At 40.2% G+C, this 14,906-nt stretch overlaps 1 protein-coding gene across 2 annotated transcripts in view; it reads right to left on the reverse strand.

Moving 5' to 3' along the window:
• Positions 1-14,906, reverse strand: part of LOC142202971 (high affinity cAMP-specific and IBMX-insensitive 3',5'-cyclic phosphodiesterase 8A-like) — a 136,763-nt gene that overhangs the window by 53,359 nt on the left and 68,498 nt on the right. For both annotated transcript variants that reach the window (XM_075273380.1, XM_075273379.1), the window contains exons 2-5: positions 13,074-13,130; positions 8,291-8,481; positions 5,040-5,096; positions 2,391-2,448 (exon numbers count right to left, since the gene is read on the reverse strand). In XM_075273380.1, coding sequence (XP_075129481.1) covers positions 2,391-2,448; positions 5,040-5,096; positions 8,291-8,481; positions 13,074-13,130 — 363 coding nt within the window. The remainder of the gene's footprint in view (positions 1-2,390; positions 2,449-5,039; positions 5,097-8,290; positions 8,482-13,073; positions 13,131-14,906) is intronic.

Consider the following 14,906-nt stretch of genomic DNA (forward strand, 5'->3'; position numbering starts at 1 on the left):
TGTGAGAGTTCCAGGAAAAATGGGCTCTACAACTGTCATGTCACTTTCAGATTTCACAAGTGAACTCAATATGCTCATATTATGGATGGTGCCGGCTCTGTGAAATGTAACACATAAAAACTGGGCCTATGTAAACACATCTGCTTCACCTCAGCTACAACAGGGGGCACAAATGAGAAAAGCAGCAATTACAATGGACCTGACACCTCAGTGGTGACAGCCATATTATGGATAAAGCCACAATTCAGGGTTATCAATGTATCAGGATATAGTGACATCATAACGCATCACCCTCATTATGACGCCAAAAATCTACCTCTCTGTTAGCTGTATCATGGTTGTCATCTCACTACACTGACAGTGGTCTGTGACAAATCTACAATAAAGTTGACATTTTGTGGATGTATAATATATTACACTGAGGATTTCATGCGCACAAATCCAGAGGTAAAATTTGCAGTGAAACCTTCATATATGCAATCACATATACAGCAGGGTGCAAACACTACCCTGATTTTAGGATCTAGTTATTGAGGGGAGGATTGTATAAGGCTAGTCGTCTCTCCACTTTCTGTCCCTGTGATTCTCGCGGCGGAGACTGCGGCTTTATAGACTGGTTAGCCTAAGATATAACGGGGTTTTAATCAGCAGAGTCTTCCGCACCATTTAAGGGTGTATCAGCCACAAAATCTGTGGCAGGATAGGGCAGGATGCTGGTGCTGCCTTGCAGATTCGGTCAGAATTTGGAGATGTTTTTAAAGTAGAATCTGCTTCAAAGTGGTTTCCAAATTTAGTAGTGTGAACTTGCCCTTAGACATTGTTTAAATACAATACCATAGAAAATACACACACCTATTGCACAACTGTATGCTCATGTGTTAAAAGTAGAGATGCACACACATGGAAGGTGGAGCATCAAAGCACAGTAGCTCTACTGCCACAATACACAACACAAGACTCAGCGTTTGTGCAAATTTCCACTGGATATTCTAGTTTCCTCCCACGTTCCAAAAACATACTGATAGGGAATTCAGATTGTGATCTCTATATGGGACAGAGGCTTAATCTGACTGTGGAGCTAAATACGAGCTATCACACTCAAAGTAGTTGATTTACAATTTATGTCAGTTTGTCTCATCCATCAGCTCAGGGAGAACTGACAAATTACTGATAGTGCTTGCAGAGGGGAAAAAGTGCTAACTATTGCTGAAAAAAAGTGAAACCTCTTTAAGGCTAAGGCCTCACGTAGCGGGCCACAGCAAAAACAAAAAAACTTGCGTGAAAAACTGCAGTGGCAACGCACCACGGGTTTTTCTTGCATTGCTTTTCATATAAAGTCCACAGAGGTTTCCTCTGCAGACTTTCTGCTTACATTATGCCTACAAGATAACTGCCAGTGCTTCCATAGGTAAAATTACATGCTGCGATTTCCAAAACCACGTTTTGAAAATCGCAGAGTTTCCACTGCGCATATTTTATTTCAATGTGTTGATGGTAGGAACTGTAAGGGCTAGTTCACGTTGGGCAAAATGGTCAGGATTTTTACGCGGAACCCGCATCAAAATCCTGCCACTTCCCATTGAGCGGAAACAAACCAAAATGAAGCGAGCTGCCCTTTCTTCAGGTGGATTCTGCGGCTGATTCAGCCACGGCGTTCGCCTCGCGACACCACCCTCTGGACTAGGCCCCTTCATTTGGACCTAATCTGGAGCAGAAAGCCGCGACGAAATGTGTTCACGCGGAACCCCGTGTGAACTAGCCCTTAACCGTTGCATTTTACTTCACGTCGTTTACGCCACGTGAGACCCAGACCTAAGGTTACGGCTCCTCATTGTGGAAAAGCTGCTTTTTGTGTTGCAGATTTTGATGCAGTTTTCTGAGCCAAAGTCAGGCACTATCAAGCAGCAAGAGAAATGGGAGAAAAAAAAAATAAGCAACTGGAAATGGCATACAGCTCAGGATTTCACAGAAAAGAGCCAAATCACTTAACGTATATTACAAAGGTTCATATGTGGTGCAGGGACTTAGAAGGGGTAATAAGATAGGGCAGCTTGGTTCTGTCTGCACAACACAGGAACTGCAAGTTGGAGAGGAGAACATTGTAACAGACCTTTTCCTCACTAGCATAATACATAGAGAGGGAGCTGCCATTAAAAACCCTCAGTGTCTGCTAAGAGCCCTTCTTTTCTATACCAATATAATTCCCCCATTGCTGTTTCCCTAATAGCAGACTATAAACTGATATTTGGGAATTGCTCACAATGCCGCTCCCTAATATGTTAGTGAAGCTAAACTATTACGAGAATATCTACAACCAACAGCTTTCCAAGAACTTGTCAACTTTCCAAACTGACAGTAAGTCTCTAGAACAATATTCTTATTGCACATACCCTGGTAAATCCAGCAGATATTAGAGGCATTATCGACGTTTCATCTCGATCACTTTGTCTTCAATGGCAGGACATGGAAAATAAAAAGGAAAAGCGTCAGCAGAATAAGCATTATCTATCGCATAGCTACTATTCCAACATCATTAATCTTGTGCGCTGAATACATGTCATTTAACATGTAAACATTAGTATCTCAGGCTAGTTCTAACTAGGATGTAATATTAATGCTCTTTGGGGCCTAGCTCATGGGCGCTCCTTCATGAAATCTGAAACATTAAGATGATATTCATATGCAAAAAAATTTTTTTTTAAAAAAAGCTTGCCTATACAGGACAACTTACCATGATGGCCTTATTATTTATTTTATAACATCATTAAAGGGGTTTTCCGGCATAAACTAAAACCTTAACACTAAGCTAAACCCTTTCCCCTTGCCTAACTTCTATTTTACTACCTAAATAAAAAAAAAAAAAAAAAAAAGTATATTTACCCATATGCCTAGGGCTGCTAAAAGGTATTTGGATGCACTTATTAACCCATAAATAGAACTAAAAAACCCATTTTTAAAAAATAATTTTTTTGCCCATAAAACCCCCTTTAACTTTCAGGTCACTTTACATATGGAATACAAAATTGGCTTACATACAAGACACATGAACAAAAGATACAAATAAGCAGGTACAATCATCCCGAGACTACCCAGTACACAAAGAAAGAGGGTCCTGCCCATGACAATAGTTATTAGTATGTCGCCACTAGACTCCTTTGGCAGGGATTTGTCTTCCTTAACAATATAAAGATCATGCATGTTGAACTCCGACTGCCCATATATAATCTCATTCACTCAAGATGCAATTAAAAAAAAAATTGCTATTTTGAAGGCACATATGCTCACCAGCAACAGTCTTCTGCATTCGGAATTCCATTTGGGGAGTCCACTTGGAGACCCCCGAACAGAATACCGAATGCATTAAAAAGCGATGACCAATGAAAGTATACGGACCCCACAGACTATAATGGGGTCCATGTGTTTTCCGCACGAGTCATGCATCGAGAAAAGTAGTTCATGAAGTACTTTTCTCTCTCCACATGTTCTATGGAGTCATGTGCTTTCATTGCTAACTGCTTTTTAATGCATTCGGTATTCTGTTCGGGGGTCCCCAAGTGAACTCCCCGAATGGAATACCAAACGCAGATGTGAACCAGGCCTTACTCTTAGATGTGAAAACAAGTGGATAATCCTTTTAAGTGGATTATATCTAATGAATGTACTATGAGACCTTCTGTCTGTGGCACCTACTTATGACTTGCCTATCCCCTTCCTTTTTCTTTCACTGTAACACAGGACTTTTCAAACCTTTTGGACTTGGGTCTCACCAGTCAATCTGTTGTGATGCTGGAGCCTCACCAGGAAAGAAATACTATTATAGAGTTCCAAGCAAACACCAAAAATGACTGTGCTTTACACATAATATCCTCACCAGTAGCAATGAATACCACACTGCAGCATACATAACACCCATAGCAAAAAGAAATCCTGCATTGCTACATAAAATACCTCTCCAGCAGCGCAAAGTTCCAGCGTCCATTAGAAAACTCTCACCAAAAACATCTGAACAACACAGTGCAGGAGCTTGTCTCAGCATGCAGGATAAAACACCTCCTCAAAAGTGCCAAACACCACAACATCGCAGGAAAGTAAGGAGAGGCAACTATCCTGGCTGCAATATAAGCCATTGAATTCTTTCATTTGTAACACCTTTTTGACTAGCACTTTGGTCTCTAGCCCTACTTAGTTTGATACACATGACTTTATGGACAAGATTTTTAAGATGCTCATGTTCTTATACTTTGTCATTTGCAGTACAGGCGAAGCAAAAGAATTAGGGTAGTATATAAAACTGGATACATGGACAGAAAATGGGGTGCGCTTGAGTCTATCACATAAAATAGAATACAGTTTCCTACTTTCTGTATCAATTTTCTAGATCTCTGCTTGCTGTCATTCATTTCGCTTAGTTCCAGTGGGTACAAATCAGTCCATAGTCATGTGATGTAAGGTCCATGGTCATGGGATGCACACACAGGTACACAGCTTGTTACAGTGACTGCACAGTAATTAGACATCTGTCTGGTAACGAGCTGTGCACCTGTGTGTCATCACATGACCATGGACCATACATCACATGACCATGGACCGTACATGACATGACCATGGACCGTACATGACATGACCATGGACCGTACATCACATGACCATGGACCGTACATCACATGACCATGGACCGTACATCACATGACCATGGACCGTACATCACATGACCATGGACCGTACATCACATGACCATGAACCGTACGTCACATGACCATGAACCGTACATCACATGACCATGGACTGATTTATACCCACTGGAATAAGCAAAGTGAATGACAGCAAGCAGAGATCTAGAGAACCGATACAGAAAGTATATAGGAAAACGTATTATATTTTCATTGTACAAACAGGAACATTTATTTGCTCAAACTAAACAACTTATTAAAATTCTTGCAAAGAAAAAAAATCTAATTTTCTAAAACTTTTATACATAAAAACCCCCCATCTAGAACATATTAGAGAGGACAATGTGATAACATTATTCTTATACTTACCTTTTAACTACAGCAATAATGACAGCGTTTTCTGAAGGTTTGGTAGCTCTGATGGACCTTAAATATAAGTAAAGAAATAGTCAGTAACAAAATCCTGAAATGTTATCATAGCAGAGAACCTGAAATGACTGCATTATATCACACTCTATTTCGCTATCTTTGTCTAATGTCATACATGCATGACACAAAACCCTACTGAAGATGTTACCGTTCCAAAGAGGTTCTGCTAAAGAGATCACTTGTCTGTCTGTCCCAAGGATAAGTCATCAATATCATAGTCCCAGTAAACAGTAAAATATGGGTGTATAAGATAGTTCAGATTAGCTACCGCAAGAGACAAGCAACTTAAATACGTATGCTACAATATGTAATACAATTTTCTACACCATAATGATGTATGACAGATGTAATTTGTGCTTAATCTCACCTGTAATAACCATTAGCCATATTCATTGTCCTTTTATGTACTTTTCTGATAAATTTGTGCCTGATTTAACGTAAGTCCAGTATTATTTGCGGTTTCTCATAAAGAGTGGGAGTGGGCTACATAGAAATTCATTAGATTCAACAATTGCACCTAATACAAAAGTAGCATTACTAGGCGCAAAATGACGCTACTCTGTAAACCTCTAAAAAGTCACATTATACACTTATGGAACCTACAAGTCACAATATCACAGGGATTGCACCAAATATTAAAGATAAATGACTGCCCCTGACTTTTTATGATACGTCAGTGCATTAGTAAGGCATGAGAGTGAAGAGGAGAACAGAACCAGAATGTGCATTCAATGCCATATCATTATTAAAAGCACATCAACATAACAAATTGTCCCGAAATAAACACAATGGCTGAACGTGACACAGAATATGTTTAGTATAACAAGCTACCACTCCCATGTGTGAACTCAGCCGCCAGGTCAGAAGTGAGGACATGACCAGGTTTCCTGTATCTAGAGAGGATAGTCCTGCCTACTGAGAGCAGTAGAGAATCATGTGTATTATTGAGCCCTGGAGAGAAACAACCCTTATCAGAGTATTACTCAGCACGGCACCAAGAATTGACAGCTGCGTATTTACAGAACTCAACGCCAGGATCTGTTATTACCCGGAAAGCTCAGGATTTATCACTTTTAGGAAAATAAAATAAACATTTCCAATAATATTTTTTTTATAATCTTATTTTTCTTCCTTAAATAACCATTCCCACTACACTCCCCATATTCACACGTTTCTTTACTGATAATACAATTATGAGCAAACACTTCTTTTTTTTTCTAGTGTCCTTTGGGGAAAAAAAGGGCAATAAATAGTAGAAATTGATAGAATGCCCATATAATCTAAAGTGATATAGCAAATTGTGGGAAATGGTTCAGCGCTCCATAATAAACTAGCCAAATAATACTCTTTTAGGCTAATGTAACTATGTATGTCAGGAGCTTATCTGGAATATATAGCAAACGCACATCACAAACATGGTGGCCGCAACTGGCAACAGACATGGACTCCTCGATTCCCTCATACATCACTGTAACACTAGGTTCATACTAGTGCCGGACTCTCCATCGTTCTGATATCCCGAAGAACAGAGAGTAGGGCACTACTATGTACCTAGCGTTACACTAATGTATGAGGGAGTGGAGGAGTTCATGTCTATTGCAGGTTGCGATCAGCCGGACCGCTACAACAGCAGTTATATGTACACACATAATAGCAGACCCCACTGGCCATAATGGAGTCTGCCATTTAAAAACTGGAAGCGGCAGAGGAAAAAAGTTTTCTGTGTAGGACAAATTATTATCAAAGAGCTTATTTTATTTGTTATACTTTGTTTCTTTAGCTAATAGTGTTGCAAACAGTAGTGCTATAATAAAATAAGCTTCTACTCAGTATATTCTAACAAATGATGCCCCAGGGTCTCAACCAACCAATAACACCTGTAAGGCCATAGTGACATCACATCTCTCTGTCACATGACCTAATAGCTTTATGCATTTATAGTGTCAGAGCTATTACATTCTGTGGTCACATGATGTCACCATAGACGCTGTCTGGAGTATTACTACCCTGTGAGCCATTATTTGTAATAGAAGTATATAGAACTAGTTTGAATTGTTCAAACTCAGAAACCGTGTTTGTCTGTGTCTTCAGGTGGTTGTTACATGTATAGGAAATCCTTAAGGGTGAGTTCACACAGAGTAAAGTGCCGTGTGATGTGGCACGTATACGCCACGTGAGATTTTGCGGGCCGTATACGCTCCCATTGATTTCAATGGGAGCCGGGATCGTATACGCGGCGCTATTTTGCGGCCGTGATTTTGCAGCCACAAAATCACACCCGCAAAATAGCGACGCGTATACAATCCCGGCTCCCATTGAAATCAATGGGAGCGTATACGGCCCGCAAAATCTCACGCGGCGTATACGTGCCACATCACACGGCACTTTACTCCTTGTGAACTCACGCTAAGTTGTCTGGCAGATAGCACTAAGATTCTATGTAATTCAGGCCAGAGATAAAATATTCTTTACTCCCACCTACTAAGTAGTACCTTTCTCCAGAATCAAAGAAAAGACCCCCATCAAGATGAGCGGCTATAGGGTTGTCCGACAGTGGCAGCCGCTTCTGTTAATTGACATTTTTGCTGTTTTTATGGTTGTCAATAATTCAGATTCAGATAATTTGTATTTTTGTTGTTTCATTTGCAGAAATGCAGATTTTTTTGTTTCACTCAACTGAAATATCAACTTAGGGTATGTTCACATTAAAGAAATCTGAGCCATAGTTTATACAGAGGATTTGGGGGTGGGTTACCACACGATGAGCCCATGTGTGGATCTGTGCCAAATCAAACTGCAAATCTACAGCACAAATTTGAGAGACAGTCTATGATATATATATATTTTTTAATGTAGATTGTGCTCCCCATATAGGGCTCACAATTTATGTTTTACCTATCAGTATGTCTTTGGAGTGTGGAAGGAAATCCACACAAACACAGGGAGAACATACAAAATCCTTGCAGATGTTGTCCTTGGCAGGATTTGAACCCAAGACTCTAGTGCTGCATGGCTGCAGTGCTAACCACTGAGCCATCATATTGCTCCTGCTCAGTCTAGGATTTCTGTTGTGGATTCCGCATCAGATTTTTTTCACATGAAAATAGGTTGTGTGAATGGAGCCAGAAAGTGAATATGTTGTAATGAATATGTCAGAAGGTACATACTAGTATTTATAAAGCATAGCTTACCTGCATAGAGCTTCTGCATCAAAACACCGTGACTGTCGATGATCGATAATGATAATTTCATGATGTTTATCTAAAAAGCTTTCCAAAGCAGATTCTGGTGTCTTGGCAATGTTAGACTTAAAACCCGCTTTCTCACATGCACAACAGAATCCATTACTCTGGCTATCTTCTTTGGCAAATACTAAAAGTACCTAATAAACAGAAGTGGAAGAAGAAAGAATGTCTGAAAATGTTTTACTAATGTTAAATCTTTTCAGCTGCTGAATAATTTATTTCAAAGCAAGAAAATGATTTTTATATATTTTATGATGTTTTGACACAAAACCAAAGATAATGACTTCCCACATCCACTGCGCATAAAATTACAGTTCCAGATATTGTTGTTCTTGTAGCATGTCAGATGTCATTCCCTTCTTAGTACAAAACACATGGTAGATGGCGCTAGAAAGAAAGGCCATAATTAAAGTGAAGCCCCGCTCCTGTATGTAAAAGGGATTGTAAGAGATTGAAAAAAATGTTTGAGTCTGTTATTGCAGTTTAGGAAGGATACAACACATCTCTTCCAAGAACAAATTGTTATTTTTGGAGGAGTACAAGTACTTAAAAAAACAGGTATGCCTGAACCTCACTCTTCAGTCTTGAACACATTGGCAGAACACATGGCAGGACTTAGAGCAGGAGATCCTTGGGCATGTTCAGATGGTGAAATTTGGAAAGGAATTTTAGGCCACCTCAAACTCGTCGCCAAAACCAGTCTTAGGCTGAGGCCCCATGTTGCAGAAATGCAGATTTTTTCTGTTGCAGATTTTGTTGTGGCTTTTGTAGCCAAAGCCAAGAATTGCTACAATAGGAATGGAAAAAAATATAGAAAGTTCTTATACTTCTTCCTTCTGCTCAATCCACTTGGGCTTTGGCTCAAAAGACTGCAACAAAATCTGCAACAAAAAAAAGCCGCGTTTCCGCACGAGGCCTCAAACTTGACAACCCTACTGTATATAAGCCTAGTCACAAATGTAAACCTGTGGCAGAAAACAGCGGCTTGTCTTCAGTTTTCCGATGTGCTCCCAGCTGGTTTTTGGAGAGTATTTTGAAGCCAAAAGAGTCATGTTGCCTCTGCACAAATGACAATGTTCTATATATTTCTGTAGTCACATATGGTACTGCCACAAAGCAATGCTATTAAAGGAAAGCCATTTCTGCAGTACGGCCACCAATTAAAAAACACAGTATGCCTTGGTTCACATCTGCGCATGGGTTTCTGTTTGGGGAGTTCACTTGGGGACCCCCCCGAAAGGAAACCTTATCCACATAAAAAACGGTTACCTAAAGAAACCCGCGGACCCCATAGACTATAATGGGTCCATGTGCTTTCCACTCTGTTTCCACATGATAAATGCGGAGAGAAAAGTGCTGTTTGCAGGACCTTTTCCTATGTATTTTTCATGCAGAGCGAGGAACAGAATGGCCCGAACATAGATGTGAACCAGGCCTATCACTGTATTACAGCTCCAAACTCAGACCTGTAAGGATTTGTAATACAGCAGTGAAAGAACATAAAAGAAAGTGTTGTGCTGTATATTTTTGATGGATCCTATCTCAAATAACCTTCAAGAAAATTAGCCAACTTAAAGGAGTTGTCCGGGCTAAAATTTTATTTTTTTAATGAGGCTGGGAGAGGTGAAAAAATTTTAGAAAAATATATTCACCTATCCACAATGCTTCAGTGCTTCCAAGCACGGTCCTGAAGCTGTTGTCTTCCCAGATCCCTTCTTGTAGCTGCTGAGGGTGCAGATTGGCCTTAGCAATGATGTGACCACTGATGCCAATCAGCGGCCTCAGTGGAAGGAACCCAGGAAGTCACAGCCATCGAGGAATTCCCTTGCAAGAAGACAGCTGAACAAAAGGATTGGACCGTGCTACGAGGACACTAGAGTATAGTTTTTTTTCTTTTACCTTCCCCGGCCTAGTTAAAAAATAATAATGGACAACCTCTTTAAACCCCTTCCCTCTCCACAGTAGTATGTCTTGGCATGTATATAATTCTGGCACAGCTCAGTACTATTACGGCGCTGTAATTCCATGGGCACAGAAGCTGTATCTGTGGCATTACATCCTGCGTGTTCCCCTTTCCCTCCAGCGCTGGAACTGGTCTAACCAGAAGTGCTGAGGCTAATGTAACCAGTGAGGTCAATGACCGACCTAAGCTGTCATGTTCGGCACATGTAATGTCACTACTGATATGTCCACTACCTGTTGGAATAATCCAATAGGTAAAGGCCAAATTAACAAAAAAAAAAAAACGTAGGGGATGGTATCAAGCAATTGCATGGGTTATGGGCTCTCTCCTCTTGACCTTCTGTGGCTTTCAGAGCAGTTAATGGCACTGTCTGTATGTGCATAGACAGCAACCTATCAGCCATTTCAGAGAGGGATGGTGGGAGGTTTTAGCTCCTAGGACTACAGATCGGTACAGCAGCATATACAGCTAATAGATCAGTTTGCAAAAATGGGCAAAAGGGTGTAGTCATTGTAATGACAAGTACCTGAAAGTCTTGCACTACCTGTGAGCCAGTTTATCATATATTATTATTATTATTATTGTTTATTTATATAGCACCATTAATTCCATGGTGCTTTACATTTGGGGTTTACATACAGTACACAAAATATACAAAAAGATATAATACTAACAATGACCGACTGGCACAGTGGGGTAGAGGGTCCTGCCCGCAAGGGCTTACAGTGTATGGGGGAAGGGGGGTAGAGACAGAAGGAGAGGGGGAGACTGTTCAGAAAGCGGTGTGGTGGCAGTGGTGTTATAGGAGGTTGTAGGCCTTCCTGAATAGGTGAGTCTTCAGGGCCTTCTTGAAGCCTGTGATTGTGGGGGTCAGTCTTATGTGTCTTGGTAAGGAGTTCCAGAGTATGGGGGATGCACGGGAGAAATCTTGGAGGCAGTTGTGTGAGGAGCGGATGAGAGCAGAGCGGAGTAGGAGGTCATTGGAGGATCTGAGGTTACGTGTGTGCAGGTAGTGGGAGATTAGTTTGGAGATATATGGAGGGGACAGGTTGTGGATCGCTTTGTATGTTAATGTTAGTAGCTTGAACACATATAAAATTATCAGAATAACTATGATTCAGACAATACATTTATCTCATATAATGCCATTAATTCAGATAATATACACCAGTGTTTCCCCAACTTTTTGAGTCGAGGAGCACTATTCAGTACAGAAATTCTGTAGGGGGCACTTCAAGGGATCCTATCATTAAAACTCATTTTTTTCTCACTAACACATCTTCTCCTACCTTTAGATGTCTTCTTTGCGCTGCCGTTCGGTAGAAATCCTGGTTTACAATGGTATGCAATTGAGTTCTCTCACAGCACTGGGGGCGGGCCCCAGCGCTCAAACAGCACTGGGAGCATCCCCAATGCTGCGAGAGAACTCTCCAGCGACACCTCCTTCTTCTTCAGGTATGTCCTCTTAACGCGTTTTCTTCCGGCACAGGCGGTCAAACTAGTAGGCCTCGGGCAGAGCCGACTGCGCATGCTTGCGGCCACAAGAAAAATGGCCGCTTACACAGTAATCAAACGACCATTTTCTTGTGTGCAAATTTTAGTTTGTGCGCAAACTAAGATGACTAAAGCACTTCCGTCCATAGGTACAGTTTGTTTAGCGAATATACGAGACCGACGTATTAAGTCGGAAAGGGCGGTCTGAGACCAGTTTGGAAGTGCTGTCCAACCGTGAAGCGTTAATCCGCCGGCCTCGTATATTCGCTGAACAGACCGTAGTGTCACACCAGTAGGAGTGCATGTGAACCAATATTTTAATTTTGAAACCCTTCAGAGTTACCTATTTTTTATTGTTAACCGTTTATTCTCACCATATTGCGGAGTAACTGTAGATGGTTTCTGGAGCACAGTTTGGGACACACTGATATACACCACTCCAAGGAGGAGCTTTTTCACCAGTTTCTTCAGTAATATAATTTTGACGGTCTGTATAGATAGATATACTGTACATGCCATACATATACACATTTTCATTTCTGTTTTTTCACAAGAAAAAAATGGCACAACATGCTACACTATTCAGGCTGCCAAAGAGTAGTGGAAACCTGCTGGAAAATACCTATGAGGTGTGTGAACAGTGTCCACGTATAAAAAACAAGATATACCAGACATTAATTTGTTACGGAGCAACTATCACTTACGGGAAAAAGTATGGCTGGTGTGGAGTGTAAATGTAAAGGCAGAATACAACTGTCAATATGTAACACTAGAGGAACCAAGATCCCTTCACAATGGCACTATCTGTCCCCCACGGGGCAAAGAACAGGGAAAAGTCAAAGGGGTCAGTCACCTTCTCTCTTATGTGTAGGGAACCTTCACGGGTTATTTCAGTTCATTTTATTTGATGACCTATTTTCAATATGGGAAACAATAAAAGATCTGCAGGGGTCCGACACTTGGGTTCCCTGCTGATCAGCGGTTTGAAGAAGCGAATACTGTGACCCCTTCTCTGACCCAGTTGCCTACCCTTTTGAAACTTTCTCATATCCTTACACTTACCAATTTTTCTGCTTCCAACCACCATAAGAACTAACATTGGTAATGATGCAAGTACCTCTCCACTGTATCCTTCAGGTATATGCTTTGGTTTCTTATTACAAAAATAACAGCAAGATATATATATATATATATATATATATATATATATATATATATATATATATATATATATATATATATGAAGAAATAAACAACTTGACTTAACAATACCTGAAGTTGATCTTGGTGGAGTCTCATCGGACCAAACTGCACCTCTGTTACAGCTGCCTATGAGAAAAATAAAACACATTAGTTCAGTACTACTACTGCTGTAGGATATGTTATAAGCAAAGGCATATAATAAAATACCAAATACCAAGAGACAGAACAATGTACTGAACATGTACCAAAGGCAGAGGCTTCACAATGTAACTAGCAATTAATATCCCGCTGTGATCACGTACACATTGGAGAGTTACATAACAAAAAGACTTGATCTTAAAGGGGTGTTCTGAAAAATAAGTAAATCTCCAAAGACTACCCCTTCATATTTTAAGTACGGTAATTTCCCAGCTATGTATCTCAATAGTTTTGTTTAGTGACACTTTGAGAATAAGAAACTGGGGTTTCCAGGAATTTGATATGGATAACCTATTCTTACGATAGGTCATAAGTATCGATTGTTGGGGATCTATAACCTGGCACCGCTGCCAAATAATCTACAACATCATGTTCATAGGTCACATGGTTTGTTTGCATCTTAGTCCAATTAAATTGCAATACAAAGCCCAGTTGTCACCATTAAATGTACAGCGCTGTGTTTGGTATTCAATGAAGAAGCTGCAGCGCTTGTCTGAATGTTGCAGATACTTCAACAGCTCATAGGTGGAGGTTGTCGGACCCCCTAGGGTCTTATATTGATAACCTATACTAAGGAAAGGTCATCAATATCAACATGCTGGAAAACCCCTTCAATGCCTAATTCATATCAGGTGAATGAGAACATGAAAATGCTACGATTTGAGAAAGAATAAGACAATATATCTATGTTGACAAGCACATTGCACATCAATACATTTCAACTATTTTCAATAATACAATATTAGCTGATATTTGTGATTCATTTCTATATTTCCCATTTTTGAGAACATCTTTGTAGCTCCTTCTAGAACCTATTCATTTTATGGATAACAAGTTGAGCAGGTTTTACTGGTCTTATGTATAAGGAATATACTTTTGCAAGTAAAAGATCGTCACTCTTATTTATAGGGCCTGTCTGGTAATGCAGATGAATCCTCATCTTAGGAAATGTATCTGTCAGAGAAACGATCACAGAGTATGTACTTCTATAGGTTCATCATACAGCAGAAAAGTACAAAGTTACGGTAATATGTAGAGGCTAACCAGATCGATCTCAATGGCTTTAGATACACTTTATAGAGGACAGGTGCCTGTGGTTAAACCCCCAGTGATCACAAGAATGGGATCCACAATCTCCATTGTTTGTATAGTCTATAGTATAGATAGTAGTCTGTATGTATGTATGCCCATGATCCATTTGCTCCAATCAGTCTTATAGAAGTGAATATAGTGGTGGTCACACATGTGTACTTGCACTTCATTCAGAGGTCTTAGGACCCCTGTTCTTGTGATTATTAAGAGTCCCAGCAGTTAAACCCCACATGACCCCACATGATCCAGTAGGCAAGATATAAGCATTTGTTAGTGAAAAAAACTTTTAAGGCCTGGGCCCCACATTTTTGTAAATCTCAATCTCAATGTTTACATAGGTATAATTGACACGGAAAGTCTGCAGAGGAATGCTTTCTGTGAAAACTCTGCAGAAAAAAAAAAACACAATACGTTTCTGCCGCAGAGTTTTCCGCAGCATTTTTTGGCTGCGGCTCAGTACGTGGTGTCTTAGCCATTGCGAAAATGCTGCGTTTTACAGTACCTGCAAAGTGGATGGGATTCTGGATAATCCTATCCACACATTGCCGAAATGCTGTGATTTCAAAAACGTCCACGTTTTTGAAAATCGCAGCATGTAAATTATAACTATGG

The sequence above is a fragment of the Leptodactylus fuscus genome, chromosome 5, assembly GCF_031893055.1.
Source record: "Leptodactylus fuscus isolate aLepFus1 chromosome 5, aLepFus1.hap2, whole genome shotgun sequence".
Taxonomy (NCBI): Eukaryota; Metazoa; Chordata; class Amphibia; order Anura; family Leptodactylidae; genus Leptodactylus; species Leptodactylus fuscus.